This window comes from Ornithorhynchus anatinus, chromosome 9 (assembly GCF_004115215.2).
Source record: "Ornithorhynchus anatinus isolate Pmale09 chromosome 9, mOrnAna1.pri.v4, whole genome shotgun sequence".
NCBI classification, from domain to species: Eukaryota; Metazoa; Chordata; class Mammalia; order Monotremata; family Ornithorhynchidae; genus Ornithorhynchus; species Ornithorhynchus anatinus.
The window spans coordinates 23,785,623-23,808,233 of record NC_041736.1 but is presented as its reverse complement, the minus strand read 5'-3'; the positions used below and the strand labels follow the sequence as shown (position 1 = coordinate 23,808,233).

General features: G+C 43.0%; 1 protein-coding gene across 1 annotated transcript in view; it reads left to right on the top strand.

Annotated features, from left to right (window-relative positions):
* The window catches only part of ITGAV (integrin subunit alpha V), a 91,882-nt gene extending 74,797 nt beyond the window's left edge, over positions 1-17,085 (top strand). Inside the window, exons 20-30 of the mRNA XM_029071634.2 lie at positions 2,019-2,166; positions 2,880-2,972; positions 4,310-4,389; positions 5,259-5,339; positions 6,126-6,231; positions 6,929-7,087; positions 10,875-10,988; positions 13,580-13,693; positions 13,780-13,887; positions 15,167-15,289; positions 15,815-17,085. Coding sequence (XP_028927467.1) covers positions 2,019-2,166; positions 2,880-2,972; positions 4,310-4,389; positions 5,259-5,339; positions 6,126-6,231; positions 6,929-7,087; positions 10,875-10,988; positions 13,580-13,693; positions 13,780-13,887; positions 15,167-15,289; positions 15,815-15,910 — 1,222 coding nt within the window. The 3' untranslated portion in view covers positions 15,911-17,085. The remainder of the gene's footprint in view (positions 1-2,018; positions 2,167-2,879; positions 2,973-4,309; positions 4,390-5,258; positions 5,340-6,125; positions 6,232-6,928; positions 7,088-10,874; positions 10,989-13,579; positions 13,694-13,779; positions 13,888-15,166; positions 15,290-15,814) is intronic.
* Positions 17,086-22,611: the final 5,526 nt, after the last annotated feature.

The window sequence follows — 22,611 nt, the reverse complement described above, 5'->3', positions numbered from 1 at the left end:
TACCCCCTCACTGCCGCCCCAGTAATGATAATAATTGTGATATTTGTTAAGCACTTACTATGTGCCAGGCACTGTTCAAAGCTCTGGGATAGATGCAAGCAAATCGGATCGAAGACAGTCCCTGTCCCACATGGGGCTCACAGTCTTCATCGCCATTTTACAGCTGAGGTAACTGAGGCCAAGAGAAGTGCTGTGACTGCGCAGCAGTCCAGCGGCACTAGAACCCAGGTCCTTCAGACTCCCAGGCCTGTGTGCTATCCACTAGACCACGTTGCTTCCCCAACTCCTCCCCTTTTCCCTGCATCCCTGTAGTGGCTGTTTTCCCAGTCATCCTCATATGGCCCAGATTACAGGAACAAATTTGGGAGGCGTAACAAGGTTACAGGGAGAAAAACGATGAAACCTTTCCGATTAGTAATACAAGGTGCCTCTATCTGTATTGATTTTTTTTTCCCCTCTGGTGGTTGGCACCCTACCAACAGTGTGAGCACATCATATCACAGCTTGTGAGCACATCATATCACAGCTCGCAGGGTAAAACATTGCAGGAATCCTTGATTGAACACTCCGAGAAGTAGTGTGCCCTGGTGGATAGAGCAGGAAAGTCAGAAGGACCTGGATTCTAGTCCTAGCTCTGCCACTTGTCTACTGTGTGACCTTGGGAAAGTCACTTAAATTGTCCATGCCTCAGTTACCTCATCTGTAAAGTGGGGATTAAGAGTGTGAGCCCCATGTGGGACAACCTGATTCCCCTATGTCTACCCCAGCGCTTAGAACAGTGCTCGGCACATAGTAAGCGCTTAACAAATACCAACATTATTATTATTATGTGGGACTTGGACTGCGTTCATCCCAATTTGCCTTTACATACCGGAACACTTAGTTGAGTGTCTGGCATGTAGTAAATGCTTAACAAATACCACAATTATTATTATTTTTGTTGTAGAAAGGTTTTAAAGATGGGAAGAGCTGCAGAGAGGGAATGTGGGTATTGTTATATTGTACTCTCCCAAGCACTTAGTACAGTGCTTTGCACACTGTAAGCGCTCAATATATGTGACTGAAAGAATGAATGAATATGGTCTGTTGGAATCGGCGGGTAAGGAGCTTCCAGGCTGGTGGTCGAGCATAAGCTTGACATTGGAAGCTTACTGATCTCTGGGGAGCAAAAAACTGCAGGCTAGGGAAGCCTCTTGTCCATTTGGGATAAATAGCACATCAGTCAGTCAATCAGTAGTATTTATTGAGCTCTTACTGTGTGAAGAGCATTGTACTAAGCGTTTGGGAGAACATCCCCAGAGGAGTAGCTCAGCCACCAAAGGGCTGGTGAAAATCACCGCTGTGTCTCAAGACGCAAGAGAAGGGTGGCCTACATGTCAATTTACCCATCACTCAACCAGAGGTATTTGAGTGCTTACTTGTGTGCAAAGCACTACACTGAGCACTTGGGAGAGTGCTACAGAGTAGACAGACACAATCTCTGCCCTCAAGGAGCTTACAATCACCATTTCACTGTGCTTTAGGGCTGGTGGGAGGAGAGAGTATGCCAATTTTCTGTGCTTTACAAGTTTACAGTTTGCGTGACTATAGGTTAGGTAGTCTTTGGGAGAATGACTAATTCCAGATTGACTGTTTAATAATTAATAATAATGGTGGCATTTGTTAAGCATTTACTGTGTGCCAGGCATCGTTCTAAGTGCTGGGGTGGATAGAAAAACAAATTAAGTTATTTGATTTAAAACAGAAAAGGACGATCTTCACAAAATTGAACTTCAGTGCTCTTGGAAGAGTAAAGATCTGATGAAATGCAGCAGCGGAAGTATTCTAGCAGTGACATCAGCTCTTGCCTTTCTTTACATTCAGACACGATATGTCCAACCTAAAGTATTCTGGTTTTAGACCGCAAAATGTTCATGCAACACTGATACCAGGGAAATCTACAGCGTAATCTCTGAATTTGCCTGTCTCCGCGAGCAGCTTGCCATCCCAGGTTTGCTAAACTTTCTTTTCCTTTTCAGTGACCAAAAGAAGATCTACATCGGTGATGATAACCCCTTGACCCTGATGGTTAATGCCCAGAACCAGGGGGAAGGAGCCTATGAAGCCGAATTGATTGTGACCCTTCCTCCTCAGGCGGATTTTATTGGCGTCATCCGCAACAATGAGGTAAACTCTGCCAAGCCTTGGCATTGCAATGCGGCCCTGAGACCCGTTGCTGGTTAATGACGTCCACTCCATTCTTGCCGATGCATTTTAGGACGGGTTGCCAGCAGCGGAATGATTGTCTACATTTTGTGTGGGCTGCTTTGGGGTGAACAGGCAGGAGGCATTCTTTCATTCATTCAGCTGTATTTATTGAGCACTTGCAAAGCACCATACTAAGTCCTCGGAAGAGTACAATATAACAAAAAGCAGACACATTCCTGCCCATAACGAGCACCGAGTCTGCTATCTGAAGCCTTTTTCACTGTATACCGAAAGAAAAATCCCTGTAATTATTTATTCTTATCTTCCTCCCCTGTAGATTGTAAGCTTGTTATGGCGGGGAATGTCCTCTTATTCTGTTGTTTTGCACTCTCCCAAGTGCTTAGTACGGTGCTCTGTACATAGTAAGCACTCAATAAATACGATTGATTGGTTGATAAATACCTGTTTAAATTCTTCAGGAAGCACAAGGCCACAACTTTGCCACCTGTGTGGATATGGTCTTCCTCACTTTCTTGGCTACCATTGACTCATCGTGGCTTTGCTCGCCTCCTGTTGTTATACATTTTTATACAGAAGCTCATGAAGTTTCAAAGAATAGTCTGCAGTCAAGATTTGGAAAACATTTGGCTAATCCAAGTCTCCTTAACCCTTTTTTTCTGCTCTGATCGCAGGCTTTGTCAAGGTTGTCATGTGCTTTTAAGACAGAGAATCAAACCCGTCAAGTGGTGTGTGATTTGGGAAATCCCATGAAGGATGGAACTAAGGTAAAATGTTTAGTCCAGTGGTGGTTACTTACTGAGCCATTGTTCCCCCTAAGAGAACTTTTTTTTTCCCATTATTTGTGTTGCACACAAGAAAAGTGCTCTAAAAGACTTGTTCTGGTTGTCTGGCCCTATTTCGATTGGACTAGCCCAGTCTGTGGTCTAATTTCCCTCCTAAAATGCCAGCGGTACCTGTTAAGTGCTTACTATAAGCCAAGCACTGAACTAAGCACTGGGGTAGCTACAAGATCATCAGGTTGACCAAAGTCCCTGTCTCACATGTGGCTCACAGTTTAAGTAGGAGGGAGTAGGATTTAATCCCCATTTTACAGACGTGGTAATTGAGGCCCAGAGAAATGAAGTAATAATAATTATGGAACTTGTTAAGCCCTTACTGTGTGCCGAGCACTGTTCTGAGCGCTGGAGTAGATATAAGTTAATCAATTTGGACACAGTCCCTGTCCCAGATGGGGCTCACACTCTTAATCCCCATTTCACACATGAGGGAACTGAAGCCCAGGGAAGCGAAGCAACCTGCCCAAGGTCACACAGCAGACACGTGGTGGAGCCGGGATTAGAACCCAGGTCCACTGGCCGCCAGACCCATGCTCAGTCCACTAGGTCGTCGAGTGCTTCCACTAGGCACACTGCTTCTTGGGTGCCTGAATATCTCCCCCCGCTGCCAGTTAAAGCTTGCTGTGCCTCCCTTAAGAGGAATCCAGCTGGTCCACATCAACCTTGTCCCAGCTTGTCAGAGCTGCAGCCTAGAGCTACCCCCCCAAGGAGGGTTTCAGATTGGCATTCCAGAAACATAGCCAGAGTAGCAATAGAAGTCATGTCTATTCAGTGCTTTCTGTGTGCAAAACACTGTACCAGACACGGGGAGAAGAATATACAGCTGAGAATTAGGGTCTCTGTCTCTAGGGTGGGGGCTCCCCCAATCTAAGAGTCTCTCAGAGGAGGAGATAGCAGGTCTGGCAAGGAGGCCCTTAATTTATTCAGTAAATATTCCAGCAGCTTGGGGAGTTCCAGATAAGGCTGAGAAATGGGCCCACCCTGCAGAAGCTGACAAGAAACGAGACAAAGTTTGAAATGTCATTATGTTCAACAGTTCGCAAAGTAAAGGAGCTACCTCTGCTTGCTCCAGGCAGCAGGACAAAAAGCACAGGACGTTTTCAATTAGGAGGAGAATTCTGATCATCTTTAAAAAGTTTGTCAATGAACTGCAAGATCAGAGAACCGTTCGGATGTACGATTCCATCTTTGCGGATGGAGACGTTAGACACGCTTTCTTCTTCAAATCTGGACCGACTAAATATCCGTCTCATTTTCCTCTGTAGCTTTTGGCCGGTCTTCGTTTCAGTGTGCATCAGCAGTCGGAATTGGACACTTCCGTGAGGTTCGATTTGCAAATCCATAGGTACGAACAGAAATAGGTGTGTCAGCTTTTCCCGGGTCATCTAAAAATGATAAGGAAAATGCGTAACTGGAAGTAGCTTATGTTGAAATTGAGACCTTCTGTAGTTGGCCTGTTAATGTTTCCAGTAGGAAACAGAAATTTGACAGCATTTGACATCTTTTGTATTTGGGAAAATGACTTCTAAAGCTAGCGGGTTCTAGTTTCATCAACATAAGGACATCAACTCTGCTAATTATGTAGCCAGTATTACCTCAATCGATCAAGCAGTCATCTTTACTGAGTGCCTACTTTTTGCAGAGGACTTCCATTAGGTGCTTGAGAGAGGACATTAAGGCTCCCAGCCCTCAAGGAGTTTACAGTAATGGGAGCAAAAGGGAAAAAAAAAGCTACAACTGTTGGTAAACAGGAGTATGAGCAGAAGTATAGGAGAATAAATAGATGAATAAATAAGTGTAAATGAATGCAAATATGTATGTAATATGTAAAATATATATGTAAGTACTCATCTTCTATATGTGAAAAGATGTTTGGTTTTCGAATTGGAAAAGCACCATGGAAGTAAAATGGTATTACTTTTTAATCAATCAGCAAATCAATGATGTCTATTGAGTGCTTACTGTGTGCAGAGCACTAAGCTAAGCTCCTGGAGGAGTACAGTCCAACAGGCTCTCTGCCTGACTATAAAGAGCTTGCAGTCCAGAGGAATGTAGACAGTCTGTAATTAGCAAGAGGCCGTTAAATTTTTTTGAAAGTGTTGCCATTTTTTCATTGCTCTTTTAGTGACGAGGTCATTATTAAGCTGACTTTTGTGGGACACTTTGATGATTATTTCTACACTTGATTACAGTGCCTGATGGTTTGTCTTTCAGCTCCAATCAGTATGACAAAGTGAGCCCGATTGCATCTTACACTGTCGACCTTGCTGTCTTAGCAGCCGTTGAAATAAGAGGGTGAGTACATTCACTCATTTGGAAGTTTAGTTCCTGGCCACCTTTATTTTTCATTCATTTATTCATTCAATCATCCTTATTAAGTGCTTACCATGTGCAGAGCACTGTATTAGGCATTTGGGAAAGTACGCTCCCTGCCCATAGTGAGCTCACAGTGGGACTGTGTTTTTAGCTCCGGTGCTGTGTCGTCCGTTGGATGGTAAAACTTTACAGTGTTACTAGTATTCTATCTCTTATGAAAAGAGGAGGGATCATTTAACCTCTATCAATTTTACAAGGTATCTATCTAGTGCCAGAAAAAATATTATAATAATTATGGTACTTGTTAAGCGCTTACTATGTGCCAAGCACTGTTCTAAGCACTGGGGTAGATACAAGCTAATCAGGTTGGACACAGTCCCCGTCCCACATGGGGCTCACCTTCTCTTAGTCCCCGTTTCACAGATGAGGTAAGTGAGGCCCAGAGAAGTGAAGTGACTTGCCAACGTCACACAGCAGACGTGGGGCAGAGCCGGGAATAGAACCCAGGTCCTTCTGATATCCAGGCCCAGGCTCTATCCACAAGGCCACACTGCCTCTCTAGAGTACATAGTAACTGCGATCTAGAGAGAGAGAGAGAGAGGTGAATAAAACAAGGTGTCAAAAGGCACAGCATAAAACCCAAGCAGCTCAGTTACCAAAATATATTGCCAAATTAATGTTTATGAAAGGCTGGTTGCTCTTAAGTATTCCACAACTAAGTCTTTGTCTGAAAGCCACAATGGCTTTTGTTTTGTTCCCGTTTAGCGTCTCAAGTCCCGATCATGTCTTCCTTCCTATTCCAAACTGGGAGCCAAAAGATTACCCAGAGACCGAAGAGGATGTTGGTCCCGTTGTTCAACACATCTATGAGGTATTCCTGTCAATCCGACAGGATTTTATCTGTCAGCCAGGAGGGGATGCGGAGTGATGGATTGTAACCCAAAAGGGAGGGTGAAGGAGGGAAGGGGAGGGAAAGAGTCACAGGGACAGGAAAAGTTGGGGGAAATTTGGTCTTGAATTCTCTTGTGAGACGTCACACTGTCAAAGAGTTGAAATGTTAAAAAAACTTCAAGAGAATCTAAGAAAGTATAAATCAGTTTAATATGGTCTTTCTTTGGAGCTGTGGGTTCTGTCAGTTCTGACAGTTTTGGCTCCTCTGTGTAGCTCCCCCCTCCTTTCTCTAAAAGGCTGTTCCCAGAAGACTTCCCTGCTTCTCCACCCTAGTTTTTCATCTGATGGCAAGCAGCCCAGGTTTTAATTTAAGAGCTAAGAGAAGAGAAACTTTTAGCTGTTAGAAACTTTTAGAGACTCACTCCTCAATAATGACTTCGAGTGATTTTGCTTTTCACTTGTTCTGGGTTTTAAAATGTTCCCTTCCTAGAGAGAAAATATCAGATAGATGAAACGCGTCCTCCATGGAAGTATTCTTTGAAGTAGCAATGCTAGAGGGGCAACTCTGGAGCCATCAGAAAAAGCTGGCCATAATCCTTTTTAGGTTACTTAGGAACCAGACAAATATTACTCTCTCTAAAGCTTTGGAAATAATATTTTGACTTTCTTCTCACTAGCTGAGGAATAGCGGTCCAAGCTCATTTAGCAAGGCGATGTTGAGGCTCCAGTGGCCACACAGATATAACAACAACACCTTACTGTACATCCTTCATTATGAGATAGATGGACCAATGAACTGTACTTCAGATATGGAGATTAATCCATTGAAAATTAAGGTAATTTTGAAGACTTCTGTTTCATCAAAGGATTCTGTTTTGGTTACTTATAACCTTGAAATTAACAAATGGTATTTACTGAGGGCTTACTGGGTGCAGAGCATTGTCCTAAGCTCTTGGTTGAGTACAGTGCTATAGAGTTGGCGGGGACATTCCCCGCCCACAAGAAGCTTACGGTCTAGAGGAGAAGTTTACAATCTAGGGGGGCGTGTGTGGTCTAGACAAAAAGAAGCCGGGTGCAGAAGGAGAGAGGGTGGGAGAACAGCAGTGTGAGGAGGAGATGTGGGAGAAAGGGGCCGTGCGGAGGAGATGCGGGGGAAGATGGAGGTAGAGAAGAGATGCGGGAAAGGAGGGAGGTAGAGAAGAAATGTTGGGGGAAAAGGAAGTAGAGAGATGACTAATAGCGACAGGTTTATCGTGGTTCAGGTTATTTTTTCCTTACTGGTATGTTAGCCTCCTCAGTGATATCCCAGCCTCTAATGTCTCCCCTCTTTGGTTTTCATTATCATATTCCTGTCCACATCATTTTCTACACTCTCCGGAAGACATCTCTCCACTCTTTAAAAGCCTCCAATTTTTTTTTTTTTTTTAATGACATCTGTTAAGCGTTTGCTATGTGCCAGACACTGTACGAAGAGCTGGAGTAGATACAAGCTAATCGGGTTGAACACAGTCCGTGTCCCACGTGACGCTCACAGTTTCAATCCCCATTTTACAGATGAGGGAACTGAGGACCAGAGAAATGAAGAGACTTGCCCAAAGTCATACGGCAGACAAGGGGCAGAGCCAGGTTTAGAAGCCTGCTCCCTGCTCTACCCACTAGGAAACTCTTATTATTATCAAGTGCCGAGTGGTTTCCGATTCATAGCCACTCCATGGATATACTTACTCCAGAGCCTCCTGTCCTCTGCCACAGTCCACTACCTTTATAACGCTTCTTGCGTTATTGCTGCTATGGTCTTTATCCATCTAGCTGCCAGGCTGCCTCTTCCACGTTTTCCCTGGACTTTTCCTAGCATTAGTGCCTTCTCCAGAGAATCAGTCCTCCTGATTATATGTCCAAAATATGCTAATCTAAGTCTAGAGATTTGGCCTTCCAAAGACCACTTTGATTTAATTTGCTGTAAAATCCATTTGTTTGTTTTTTGGGCGGTCCGCGGTATTCGCTTAAAGGCTTCTCCATCACCACATTTCACATTTCTGTCCTCTTTTTTCATTGTTCAGCTTTTCGATCCATACATTGCCACTGGAAATAGAGTTGACAATTTGTATTTTTGTGGCCATCGTTACATCAGCACATTTTGTGACTTTTTCCAGGAGACTCTACCCACTAGGAAACCCCGCTTCTCAATTACCTATTTGCCTCCGCATCAGGCAGAAAATCCCTACTTATGGCTTTTAGGTTTTTCAGCCTCTTTTTGCTTTTCCCACTCCACCGCCCCCCGCACACTTTACTCCTCCAAAGTTTGTCTTATAACTGTACCTCGCTCTCTGCTCTTCTGCCTCCAGGCTCTGCCTCGTGCCCTTTGTTCTTACTGTAACTCCGTTCATCAGACCGCAGCTCTCTCTTCATCCAGATCCCATCTCTTCCGGAAAGCCTTCCCAGATTAATTCTCTCAATTCTCTTAATCCCATCTGTCCTCTTAGCCATAATGTATCCCCATCCACCTCAGCATTTATGTACCTATCAATATATAGGTCATGTGTTTATATCGATCTTCATATGCTACTCATTTTTTCTTCCATTTTACCCTACTCTCCTCTTGCTCTTAGCAGTTGCATCCCGTCTCCTTTAGCTCTCACCGTTAATAAATATTTTATGTCTGCCGGTCTACTCCATTAGTTGAGGAGCTCCTTGAGGCACTCAATACATATCACTGATTGATATGACAGTAGAGAGGGGAGGAGGGAAGAAAGAAATGATAAAGGAGAGATAGGGAGAGGCGAGGGGCGGTGAGGGAGGAAATGGGAGAGAACAGGGAATGTGTCTGTTTATTTTTATATTGGGCTCTCCCAAATGCTTAGAACCGTGCTCTACCCACAGAAAACGTTCAGTAAATACGATCGACTGACTGAACTGTTGGTGGGAGGTGGCCAGGAGAGAGAATGCAGACGACATAAACGCTCCTCATGTAACCTCACCAATTGCACACATCCACCTCTGAACAGCTATTTTCCCAAGCTAAATGATGGCATTTCCCTATTGTACGGATTAAGATTTTCTCCCTCCTACCTCACCTCCCTGATTTTGCACTACACCCCAGCCCTCACACTTCCCTCCTCTAATGCTAACTTTCTCACTGTACCTCAATCCCGTCTAAATTGCCACCGGCCCCTCGTCCACATCCCGCCTCCGGCCTGGAACACCCTCCTTCTTCATATCCGACAGACGATCATTCTCCCCACCTTCAAAGCACTTATGTTTGAGAAGCAGCATGGCTTAGTGGATAGAGCCCGGGCCTGGGCGTCAGTAGGACCTGGGTTCTAATTCTGGCTCTGCCTCATGTCTGCTGTGTGACCTTGGGCAAGTCACTTCACTTCTCTGGGCCTCAATTACGTCATCTGTGAAATGGGGATTAAGAGTGTGAGCCCCATGTGGGACAGGGACTGCGCCCCTTAGGTTGTATCTACCCCAGCACTAACAGTGCTTGGCACATAGTAAGTGCTTAACAAGTACCATAATTATTATTATTATGTGCATACCATGATTTATTGATTTATTTGTGATAATGTCTGCCTCTCCTATCATAATAATAATGATGGTATTGGTTATGCACTTACTATGTGCCAAGCACCATTCTAAGCGCTGGGGTAGATACAAGGTAATCTGGTTGTCCCTCGTGGGGCTCACGGTCTTCATCTTTACAGTCTTTACAGATGAGATAACTGAGGCCCAGAGAAGTGAAGTGACTTGCCCAAGGTCACACAACAGATAAGTGGCAGAACCGGGATTAGAACCCACATCCTCTGCCTCCCAAACCCATGCTCTTTCCACCAAGCCAAACTGCTTCTCTATAAGTGCTTAATGAAGTGGTCTGCACACAGTAAGCACTCAATAATTACCACTGATGGATTGTCACCCCCTTCTGAGTTACCTTAGCATTTGCCACAAGTTTAAATCAACATAAAACCGTGTTTAATTACCACCTGGGTATTCTCTCCCAGCGCTTAGTGCTTACTCTGCCCAGAGTAAGTGCTTAATAAATACTATCGCTATTGATTGATACTATCATTATCATCCTCGACATCATCATCATTACTGAGTCTCCCAATGCTTAAAATTATTTTCTGAGAGTAAATTAGACCCCTTTGTTGGACCACTCATTTCTTCAGACCTCTCGCCCACATGCTGCCTCTGGCATGGAATGCCCTCCCTCTTCATATCTGACAGACAGCTCCTCTCCCCCTACTTCAAAGTCTTACTGAGCACCCATCTCCTCCAAGAGGCCTTCCCTGACTAAGCCCTCCTTTCCTTTTCTCCCGCTCCCTTCTGCGTCGCCCTGACTTGCACCCTTTGTTCTTCCCCCCTCCAAGCCCCACAGCACTTATGTACAGATCTGCCATTTTATTTATATTAATGTCTGTCTCCCCCTCTAGACTCTAAGCTCGGTGTGGGCAGGGAATGTGTCTGTTGTATTGTACGCTTACTCTGCACACAGTAAGCACTCAATAAATACAATTGATTGATTTTGAACATTTAACGCATTGCCGCAGTGAATAATTCTTTTAGTGACTTGTAGATTGGACTCATGTTGTCATTTATAATGGTTCATTTTTTCCACATTAGATCTCAGCGTCCCCGACCGACGATAGAAATGAAACAAGTTTAGGACAAGGTGATCACAGTAACCACATCAGTAAGAGGGATTTAACATCTACCGAACAGGACATACACACTTTGGTAAGGTTTCTTGAGTTGTTTGGGCTTTCACACCTTTTTTGCTCTTAGTAAGTTATTTTATTGGAGTGGGAAGTATTGCAGGACTCATTTCAAAAACATTTTAGAACAGTCAACCACTGACATGGACTGTTCAAATATTCATTTGGTTTTATATTTGAGAATGTGTCCCCTCAAGCTAATGCTGAATTTTTATATACCGTTCACTCTAATTAACCATCCATACTCACCCCTGTAATGACTCATTCCCATAGTACACTCCTATCTACGCTCTACTGTTCAGTCAGCATGGTCTGGTGGAAAGAGCCAGGAGCATGGGAGTCAGAAGACCTGGGTCGAATGCTGACTGAGTCACTTGCCTGCTGTGTGATCTTGGGCAAGTCACTTCACTTCTCTGTGCCTCAGTTTCCTCTTCAGTAAAATGGTTAAGTACCCGTTTTCCCACCTCCTTAATTGTGGTATTTGTTAAGCATTTACTATGTGCCAGGCACTGTTCTAAGCTCTGGGGTGGATAAAAGCAAATCGGGTTGAACACAGTCCCCGTCCTGCATGGGGCTCACAGTCTTAATCCCTATTTTACAGATGAGGTAACTGAGGCCCAGAGAAGTGACGTGCCCAAGGTCACACAGCAGACAAATGGTTGAGCCAGGATTAGAACCCATGACCTTCTGGTTCCCAGGCCCATGCTCTATCCCGTGAGCCCCTTGTGAGACGGAGACTGCGTCCGGTGTGAATGTATTATCGCTACCTCTATGCTTAGCACTGCGCTAAGCACTTAACCAATGTCACCGTTTCTGTTGGTTTTTTCGCCTTCGAACTTAACGAACATTTGCTAGTTGGAAAATTTAGGAAAAGTATCACTGTTTTTGATTTTTTTTTTTTTCCCGGCATGTGAAAAAATGCATGTTCATGCATTTTATCCTTTGAGTATTCAAAATTCAGCAGATGTCAAGGTTTTTTGCACCACCAGTGTGAATTTGCAGTAGTAGAAATAGTAATAGTATTAAGATATTTATTGAGCATCTATTGTGTACTATACTAGACATTTGGGAAGTGCAATGAGGAATAAGCCATGATCCCTGCCCAGAAGGAGGTTCTACTCTATGGAGGACAGGTGTTGAAATATTCATTAGCAGTGGAATCGGAGGAGATAAAATGGATTGTTCAATGCCACTTGTCAGCTGTGTGACTGTGGGCAAGTCACTTAACTTCTCTGTGCCTCAGTTGCCTCATCTGTAAAATGGGGATTAAGACTGTGAGCCCCACGTGGGACATCCTGATTCCCCTGTGTCTACCCCAGCGCTTAGAACAGTGCTGGGCACATAGTAAGCGCTTAACAAATACCAACATTATTAATTCAATATCTAAATGCACAAGATCTGGGAATTAGCACTTGCAAAAGACGGCTAGAAGGTTGATCAGAATCGGGATACAGAAAATTGGAGAAGGCTTGTTAGAGATTGTGTGATGTTAAGAGGGCTCTTGGGGTGGAGAGGGTCGAGGTCTAATGGATTTGAGAGGGAAGGGAGTTCCAGGTCTTGGGGAATAATAGTAATGATGGTATTTGTTAAGCACTTACTATGTGCCAAGCACCATTCTAAGCACTGGATATAGCCAGGAGTTGGGCCTGGGAGGAGAGAGAGTAGCGGCTAAGGAGAGCCGATAAGGAAAGTGAAGAGAGTTGGCGGAGTCTTGAAATCAATGGTAAGGAGTCCCTGCTGGAGTCAGAGGGAAGTGGGCACCCACTGGAGGGTTTTGAGGAGAAGGAAGATGTGTCCTGAGCGACATTTCAGAAAGATCATCTGGGTGCTTTGGAATGTGACCGAAGGAGACGAGTCCGGAAACCAGGAAGACCAGCAAGGAGGCTGATAGAGTAGTCTGATTGTGATACGGATGGGCACCCAAATCAGTGCGATCCCCTTATGGGTAAAGGGGAAGGGGAGGATCCATGAGATTCTTTTGGAAAAATCAGCGGGTTTTAGCAGTAAATTGGATGTGAGAGCCGGATGACAATAAGGAGTCAAGGAGGGAACCCTGGTTGTGGCCTTGAGTTAGTGGCATCAACAGAGATGGGGAAGAGGAGAACTTCAGTGAGATATATGTTGAGTTCGAGGTGCCAGAGGGCCGTCAAAGAGGAGATGTCCCGGAGGCAAGAGGAGATGTGAGTAGCGAGTGAGAGGCAAGAGAAGTCCATCTGTAAGTCATCCTCAGAGAGTTTGGATAGCCACGCTAAGTAGATGAGTTCCCTAAGACGATAAGAGTAGAAGGGCAAGAGAAAGGGACCCAGCCTAGAATCTTGGAATACTCATTTGGGGGAGAGGGGGAAGAAGAGGCAGCAAAGGAAAGAGAAGATTCGGCGATCAAGAACCAGGAAAGTATCAAGTTGGTCCAACCAACAGCAGATAGTCTGAGAAGGGGGAGGTCCACAGTGTCCAAGAGAGCCGAGAGATGGCGGGGATTAGCACAGAAATTTAAACAGTGGTCTACTCTACATGTAAATGTATTCTCTCCATGTTTTTTTAAGATTCCCATTATTTGATGCCTAAATGCCAGAGTGACTTTTTCTTGAGAATAAAGGATTTTGTGATTGACAGGGCTGCGGGACTGCCGAATGCTTAAAAATAGATTGCCAGATCGGTCGCCTTGAGAGAGGAAAAAGTGCAATCCTGTTTGTAAAATCTCTCCTCTGGACGGAGACCTTCATGAATGTAAGTGACTAGAAATCCTGAATGCTCTTTTTGGCCATTTTTTAAACGCTGAAAATGCAAAGATTGTCTCCGTATTTTTTCCACAGAAAGAAAATCAGAATCAGTCATATTCACTCAAGTCATCTGCTTCATTCAACGTCATAGAATTCCCTTATAAGAATCTTCCTATTGATGATATCCACAATTCCACAGTAGTAAGTCAAATAATCAGTCACTCAGTGGTACTTTTTGAGTACTTACTGTGTGTAGAGCACTCTACTAAGCACTTGGAGGGGTCCAATACATCAAAGTTGATAAACATGGTCCCTGCCCACAAGAAGCTTACAGTCTAGAGGGGAAGATAGACAATTAAAATAAATTATGCTTATTTACTTAAGTGCTGCGGGGCTGAGGGTGAAGTGGATATCAACTTCCTCAAGAGTACAGATACAGGTGTGTAAGCAACGCAGAAGGGAGAGGGAGTAGGAGGAAAGAGAGCTCAATGGGGGAAGGCTTCATGGAGGAGATGAGATTTTAATAAGGCTTTGAAGGTGGGGAGGGTGGTGGTTTGTCGTGTAGTAAAGGGGAGGGCCAGAGGGAGGATGTGAATCAGGGGTTGGCAGCGAGATAGGCGAGATTGAGGTGCAGTGAGTAGGTTGGCATTAGAGCAGATTGTGCAGACTGGGTTGTAAGAAATCAGCAAGATACAGTAGGAGGCAATGCTGTGATTGAGCGCTTTAAAGCCGATAGCAAGGAGTTTCTCTTTGATGCGGAGGTGGATGGACAACCACTGGACCAGCGTAGTAGCAATTTGGATGGAGAGAAAAGGGTGGATTTTAGTGATGTCTTGAAGATAGAATCAACAGGATTTGGTGATGGATTTACTATGTGAGTTGAATGAGAGAGATGAGTCAAGGATAGTACCAAAGAAGGGGCCTGAGAGATGAGGAGGATAACGGTGTGGTCTCTACAGTGATGGGAAAGTCATGGGCTTGACAGGGTTTGGATGTGAAGATGAGGAGTTCTGTTTCGGATGTCAAGTGTGAGGTGTCTTGAGGACATCCAGATTAAAAGATCTCCAAAAGGCGTGAGGAAATGCGAGAAAACACAAAGGAGAAAGATCAGAACTGGAGAGGTAGATTTGGGAATTATCCGCGTAGAGATGGTAGTTGACAATTCAGTGTGTATATCAGTTAACTATTTGGCGATAATAATAGCGATTATGGTCTCTGTTGAGCGCTTTCTGTCTAACACGATTTTGAGCGCTGGGGTAGATATAAGTCACTCAGATCAGACACAGTCCCTGTCCCACTTGAGGCTCTCGGTCTGATTATTCCCTTTGGATGTCAAGTTGGGTAATTGATGTCAACTAAACTTGGTCAAACTTAGTCGATTTCATGAGCCATGTGGTACCAGGTCCCCTTAAGGCAACAAAAAATTGTTATAGATTGAAAATCATTCTCTACTGTGCGACACATTCTGTTTCCCCAATAGGTGACCACCGACGTTAATTGGGGCATCCAACCGTCTTCGATGCCGGTGCCTGTGTGGGTGATCATTTTAGCTGTCCTGGCAGGATTGCTGCTGTTAGCTGTTCTGGTCTTGGTAATGCACAAAGTAAGTATTTCCCGTCCATATAAGCTGTAGATTTTAGGAGTTACTATCACTGTGAGAGTTGGAGAAGAAGGACAAGCTTTTCCTTAAACTAATAATAATAATGATGATGGAACTGGTTTAAGCATTTACTGTGTGCCACGCAATGTTCTAAACGCTGAGGTAGATACAAGTTCATCAGGTTGGACACAGTCCCTGTCCCACATGGGGCCCACGCTCTTAATCCCCATTTTACAGATGAGGGAACTGAGGTCCAGAGAAGTGAAAGGACTTGCCCCAGGTCACACAGCAGACAAGCGGCGGAGCGGGGATTAGAACCCAGGTCCTCCGACTCCCAGACCCATGCTCTATTCACTAAGCCACACTGCTTCCCGTTACGGAACATAACCGTACCAGGCCATAACTGTAGAGTTCTGTTATTCAGCTGCATGGTGATCTGGATCGAACACCAGTATTCGCTCTCTTCCACTTCGCCCTCACGGATTTTCCCGAGCCGAGCAGTGACCTGGGTTGTCCTCCCAATTTTAGGTGGGCTTTTTCAAACGTGTGCGGCCGCCTCAGGAAGAACAGGAGAGGGAACAGCTGCAGCCCCATGAAAATGGTGAAGGGACAACAGAAGCATAACGGCTGGTTTCATTTCTATGCGACGTACTGAAATCGGAATTACCGACTGTATTACAGTCTCGGATATTCCTCCTCGAGGAATGAGTTCTCCACAACCGCACCGCTGATAACCACCTGTGGCCTTGATGCGTAACCTTTAACTACAAAATGAGAGCCCTGTGTGCCCCACATTCTCTTTATTAATCATGTTTGTCTAGGTGGCTTAATCCACATTCACTGAGATGTAGGTGTTTGGTGATTTTGGACAACCTGAGTCAGAGACTGCATTCTTTCCAGTGCGTTGAAAAAGACTGGTATTGCCTTATGTGACTTGGGGGATTAGACTTCAAACGTCTGTCAAACAGCAGTTTTTCTAGTTAACTGTTTTCTGAATTTCTTTTTTTTAAAGCAAAGACTCTTTGGGACCTCAGCATTCAAATTTTTATGTACAATTGCTAACTGTTAATATGTATAACACTACAATCGGTCTTCAAACTACTAATGAATGCGTCCGTGCGCAGAATCGATGCCTTGACATACAAGGCCACCTGAATTGCGGAACTTTAGAAACGACACAACCTTGTCAAATTCCTTTTCCTAGAGTATCAGTGGTACGTGAACTCTTTTTGCTTTCCGGTATGAAATACGATATATTTTTTATAAATTTAGGAGTCAAATTCACTGCAGGAAAAAAAAACTGTAGAGTTCTATTTTTGTGGTATTTTAATTTATAAAAAGGACTTGCATCTCAAAGTGAAAATATTTAAAATAGCTTTTACATAAGCACAAAATGAGATCATTAATTGCAATCTTATGTATTGAATCTTAATTGAATCAAATTAAAATGAGCCTCTCGTAGAGACAAACAGGGCTCCAAATTGCCTGTATCCCCCTGTACTGAAAGCTTTTGAGTAGTATGGAGATACTTTGTGAAAATTTGAAGGTACAGTGTTTTATGTTACTATATTTTAGGAAGTGACCGTAAGACTGCTTCAAGAAGCTCTTAGCAGCATCACCACTCTGCAAATCACAGCATGACCAAAAAATGTAAAAGCATTTGCATCCAGAGAATTTCTTTGCTGCTACTTGAAAGAGCTGTTTTTCATTACTACTTCATTCTTGGATTAGGCCATAATATTCCATGTGGATTGATTTACCTGTTTCCTACAATTAAATTTTTCATTGTCGAACTGGGATCTTACTTTGAAAACTTTTACTGAGACAGTACCGGAATCATTTTGGAATATGTAATAGATTAGTGGTTTAAACTTCATTTTCTACCTTCCTGAAACATTTGCTGTGATTTTTCTCAGTCATTGAACTGAACACAAACTCTTGAGAAGCTCAGTCTTTCAGGATTGTATTTCACTGATGAGTAGAGGTTTCCCAGCCCTTCCTAGAGTCATCTGGCCTAGGAATCAATCGATGGATCGATCAGTGGTATTTTTTGAGAGCTTACTGTGTGCAGAGAATGTACTGAGCGCTTGGGAGAGTACCGTACAACAGGGTTAGCGGACACGTTCCCCGCTCATAGCGTGCTGGCGGCCTGGGAAGCGACAAGGTATTTTTAAACTGTGGTTTGCATCTATCTAGGACCTTTATTAAAGGCCCTCTAATGGATGAATTCCCAATTAGGTGGATTTTCTAGCTCCTTAAAGGGCAACTGCTGAAGCGAAGATCTCCATTAGATAGGGCACCTTCTAGAGAGGGAAGCATTAATTTCGGATGCACGTCGCTGTCTCGTCAATCAGTGGTATTTATTGAGCACTTACTGTGTGCAGAGCACTACACTAAGCACTTGGGAAAGTACAATACAATAGAGTTGGCAGACACGCTTTCCGTCCACAAGGACTTCCCAGGCTACAGGGTTTGAGGATGCTATTATTGGCACCATTTTGGGAAAGGATTCATTCATTCAATCGAATTTATTGAGCACTTACTATGTGCAGAGGACTGTTCTAAGAGGTTGGGAGAGTACAATACAACAATAAACAGACACATTCCCTGACCACAACAAGCTCACAACCTAGAGGATCTGTGTGCAAACACCCTATAGGTGCTTTTGGGCTGAAGGGGTGTCAGTGGCCATCTTTGATATTTCTTTTGGCTTATTTTTTTCCTCTAATTCATTCAATTGTATTCATTGAGTGCTTACTGTGTGCAAAGCACTGTACCAAGCGCTCAGTTGATTGCTTCATTCCATAACCGAACTTCAGGAATTGATTGCATCTTCCCTTCTCCCTCTGTAGAGAAACCATGCCTGCTTGGGCTTGCATCTACCATGGTGCCTGTGTAGGTAGAAGAGCCACCTATAGATGAGAATGTCCCAAGTTCAAACCAAAAATTTTATATATTGTTTTTCCTGAGCAAACCATAAAGCCATAAATTTTCACAGGGTGGATCATTCAGGAGCAACTATCTTGCGAGTGACTTAAAAGGGCTGTGTACTTAGGGCTGTGTACAAGGGGCTGTGTACTTAGGGCTGTGTACAGGAAGCATATTATATTGTCAATGAATTTAATGTTGGGTAAAGAAAACGCTGTACGTGATTATCCTAAATCTGAATTTTAGGCACGATCCTGCACTTTCAGGAGATGGAACCAGATGCGTCGTTCAAGTCAGGGATATTGGAGATGGAAGAACTTTTTTTTAAATTGCCATTGTGGGTCCCAAATTCTAGCAATCTAGCAATAGCATTTATTGAATACTTACTGTGTGCAGAGCACTCTACTAAGCAATTGGGAGAATACAATAGAGTTAGTAGGTATGATCCCTGCCATTAATCATTTTTGAATGCTTACTGTGTGCAGAGCTAAGACTAAGAACTTGGGAGAATATTATATAATAGAGTTGGTAGGCATGTGCCGTGCCCACAGCGAGCTTACCAGTCTAGTCTCCAGCACCAAACTGTCATTCAAAAATGGACGGGCAAACTTTTTTCAGCATAAGTGTATTTTTTTAAAAAAGACTGGATGCCAGGTTTAAATTCTGATATATTTTCCCCTAAAAGAAAAGGAAAACAACTATTTGAGTTACCCTGGCTAGTATGTTACCCTATCCTTATTAAAGGAATACATCTGGAAGACCAGTATACATGTTACCCAGTGCTGTAATGTATCTGGTCTTTTTCATCTGAAACTTCTTTAAGAAGAAGCCCTTATTCTGAATTCACAAAAAAGATAGAGAATGACTTGCACCGATCTGAAAGACAAATTATTAAATGTCTATTTAAAATTCAAAACTTGTGGAGAACCTCTTGATACTTTTATACTAGTTTTAGCAATTTTGGTTTTTCCCTCATTTTAACAGATACTGTTGTAGTTTCGTAGAGGTTGCAGAGTATTTTTGAAATGTGAAGAAAACGATTGAAAAATGCTGATACTCATAGAAAAATCCAATTCTCCTTCTTCTGTGAAGCAAGTTGAGCACTTATTAATTCAGATTTAAATGTGAACAAAAACCTATACATAAATCTTTAAATATTTTCAAAACAACTCTTCCCAAGTGCTTTTCAAGAGTCTAATCTTGGAGATTGGGTTGATTTTTCTGAGATATTTTTTAAATGTCACTCTAGCCCACAGACATAGGTAAGTTGTGTGTCAGATACCGTTCATAGAACAGGAGCTGTTAGTTGCCATTTCCTATATCGTATTCACCCAGAAGCTTAGTACAGTGCTCTGCACACAATAAGCGCTCAATAAATATATTTGACTGAGTGACTGACTAATGTTCTGGGTAATATTTTCTTCGTCAAAGAGGGCCAGACCTCTAGGGGAAGCAAGGGAGGGACGGATAATGTTGTTCCTGCTCTGTACCAACTAGCGAGGAATGAAAGCAGCTGATTCCATTTGTCTATTCCCTGGCTGATCCACCACGTAACACACACCCCACTGGCTTTTGAAAAACAATTTTGGAATAGGAATTGTGCCCCGAAGTCCCGAAGGCAGGCCTGAATGAGGAGGTTGAAGGAATCGAGTGGCTTCATATATTGGTAGCCTCATCATCAACCAGTGTTGGGGAGAAATCCCTTCTTTTCCACTCGGGATGATCACTTGATGGTTTGAATGCCAACAAAAGCCCCTACGGCATTTGATCCATCTGAGCCGTCACTCGGAAATGGTACTGAACCTTTGGATTGTTGCTTCCCAGTGCAATAAGAGAACATAAAAAACATGGTTCGTTTCATGTCATTATAAATTTAAAAAGCCCTAATGAGGAAAGAGCCCAATGGGCCCCTTCCTCTGCAAGCCGATTTATTTTGCCTCTCTTTCTCCCTTTAACGTTGATTCAAAGAAAGGATTGTAAGCAGTACCTAGACTTCCTAGGAGTCTGATGTCTGTGCTCTTTCATCTTTCCGGGTAGTTTATGCTTTGCGACATCTGATGGAATCATAATTTTGAAGCTATTTAATCATTATATTTCCTTAATTGCAACAAAAGTAATCTCCACTTAAGTAGGTGTTCTCTGTATAAAAAGTTGAATGCTATTAGACCCCTGCAACCTTAAAGTATTTGAAGGGCGCTCAGAAAACAATTGGATCAAATGCATTTGATGCATAAATACTGTAAAGTTCCAGTGTCTTTATCTGTTATATTTCGGTCACCCACATTGGGTGAGTTGATGCTAAAATTTGTCAATGACTGAGTTGAGTTTATGAAATGTTACACTTAGTTGGAAAGCGACCTGTGTGATAAAATTGAATTAATGCCACAGCCCCTTGTGGCCTCTATACTTAGTGTATAATTTTCACCTTTATTTAAGAAAAATAGATATTTTTAACACCTGAGCCAGATTCTGCCAAGTCCCACTGTGGAAACAAGTTCTGCCTGAGCCCCACATTAACCCTCCGAGGCTTCTGCGGGAACATTTTGTATTGGCAGCGGGGATAGGGGAGTGGGGGGGTCTATGGATTACAAACGAAGCTCATATGGCTCCTGGGTGAAGCTCCGGCCCTCTGAGAGCCTACCAGCCCAAATCCAGAGAGGCAGTGGGGCCTTAGCCTCTGGAATGGCTGATGTGGGTTAAATAACTCACTCAGTAGCTTCGAGCCGTGTTAAGAATTCTCATTTTTACTTTTTATAACCGAAACAGCCAAACTCCACGGTACCCAAGTCGAGCTGCCGCCCGGTGCCAAGAACCACCCCAGTACCTCTCCCCTCTTCTGGCGCCTTGGCCCACAGATGCTCAGTCCATATATGATTTACTTCTACTACGACTAAATAATAATGATATTTGTCATTATTTCCCCAGGACTGTGCTAAACACTGGGGTAGATAATAATCATCATGGTATTTGTTAAGCACTTACTATGCAACAAGCACTGTTCTAAGCGCCGGCAATATACTTAGATCAGATGGTCCCTGCCCTACACTGGATTCACAGTCTAAGGGGAAAGGGAGAATGAGTATCTAATCCCTTCAACATCTTGAAGAGATTTGAGGAGACTAGAAGCAGAAGAAGCTAGCTCTGAAGCTTGTGCGCTAGAATGGAAGATTCCGACTGTTCTCTTAGCAATAGAGGAGGAGATCCCAAAATGATTTCTCCCACTGGGCCTCTGTTAGATTTGTTTCTAAAAACAAAATACAGGTTTCAGTTAGGACATTGCTTTAAAAAATAAAAACTTAATGTTTACCTCTTTTCTAGAATTTTTTGGCATCTACATTGCTAGTGCAATAAATGTTAGTAAATATATTTTGTTCATGTAACTGATAAGCAATTAAAGACTAGAGCAAATGAGTATACCCTGGTGAGCTAATGGAATTATAGTTATGCATCAGGAATATTTTGTATTTCAAGATATGATATTATTAACAAAAGCAAAGTTTTTTCAATAATTCAGTTTGAATAAAAAAATTAATTCTAGAGCAGACTACATCTAGCAAGACCGTTTCTTGCTTAGTAACTAAAATCAGGCTAGTGTGTGAGTTTCCTTAATCTCTAAAATAAGTCAGATCATTTGTTGGAATTCACTCTGTTTAGTTTTAATTGAATTTTAAAGTGTTGGATACATAACGAATCTCTGTTAAAATAAATCCTATTTGTTCTTGAGAATTTTGCAATAAAGATACCTCTCCAGATGATTTGTTTTATTTGGGGTGGTAGATGTATTTTTGTGTTGTCAAAGAAGATGGGGCAGAGTAAAATATTAGGCATTTCGGTAGCAGCTAAGAATATTTGAGAACCTTCAGAATATCATTATAGTGAGCAAAGAGTTCCCCAAATCACTTCATTTCAAGGAATTAAATGTGGGAGCCAATATTAAGCTAATGCCTGTTATCACTAAATTTAGAAACATTAAAATAATTCCTCAAACATTTTTCTCTTTGTAGTCAGTCAATCGTATGTATTGAGCACTTATTGTGTGCCGAGCACTGTACTAAGCGCTTGGGAGAGTACAATATGATAATGTAAAAGACACATTCCCTGCCCAAAATGAGCTTCTGCCACATTATTAAAATCAGGGGGCCTTCCTAGAAAACTTTTCTAGTTTATTATTCAGGAGACCCTTCAATTACCTACATTGTTTTCAAAGCCGTCATTTTTATTCCAATTCATTATTCACATGTTCCCTCATTACTGGTTAACATGGCGATCGTATCTTCCCACCCAAACCCTGTCCTCCCTGTGACTTTCCCATCACTGTGGACAGCTCCACCATCCTTCCCGTCTCACAAGCCCGTAACCTCGGCGTCATCCTTGATTCCCCTCGCTCGTTCAACCCA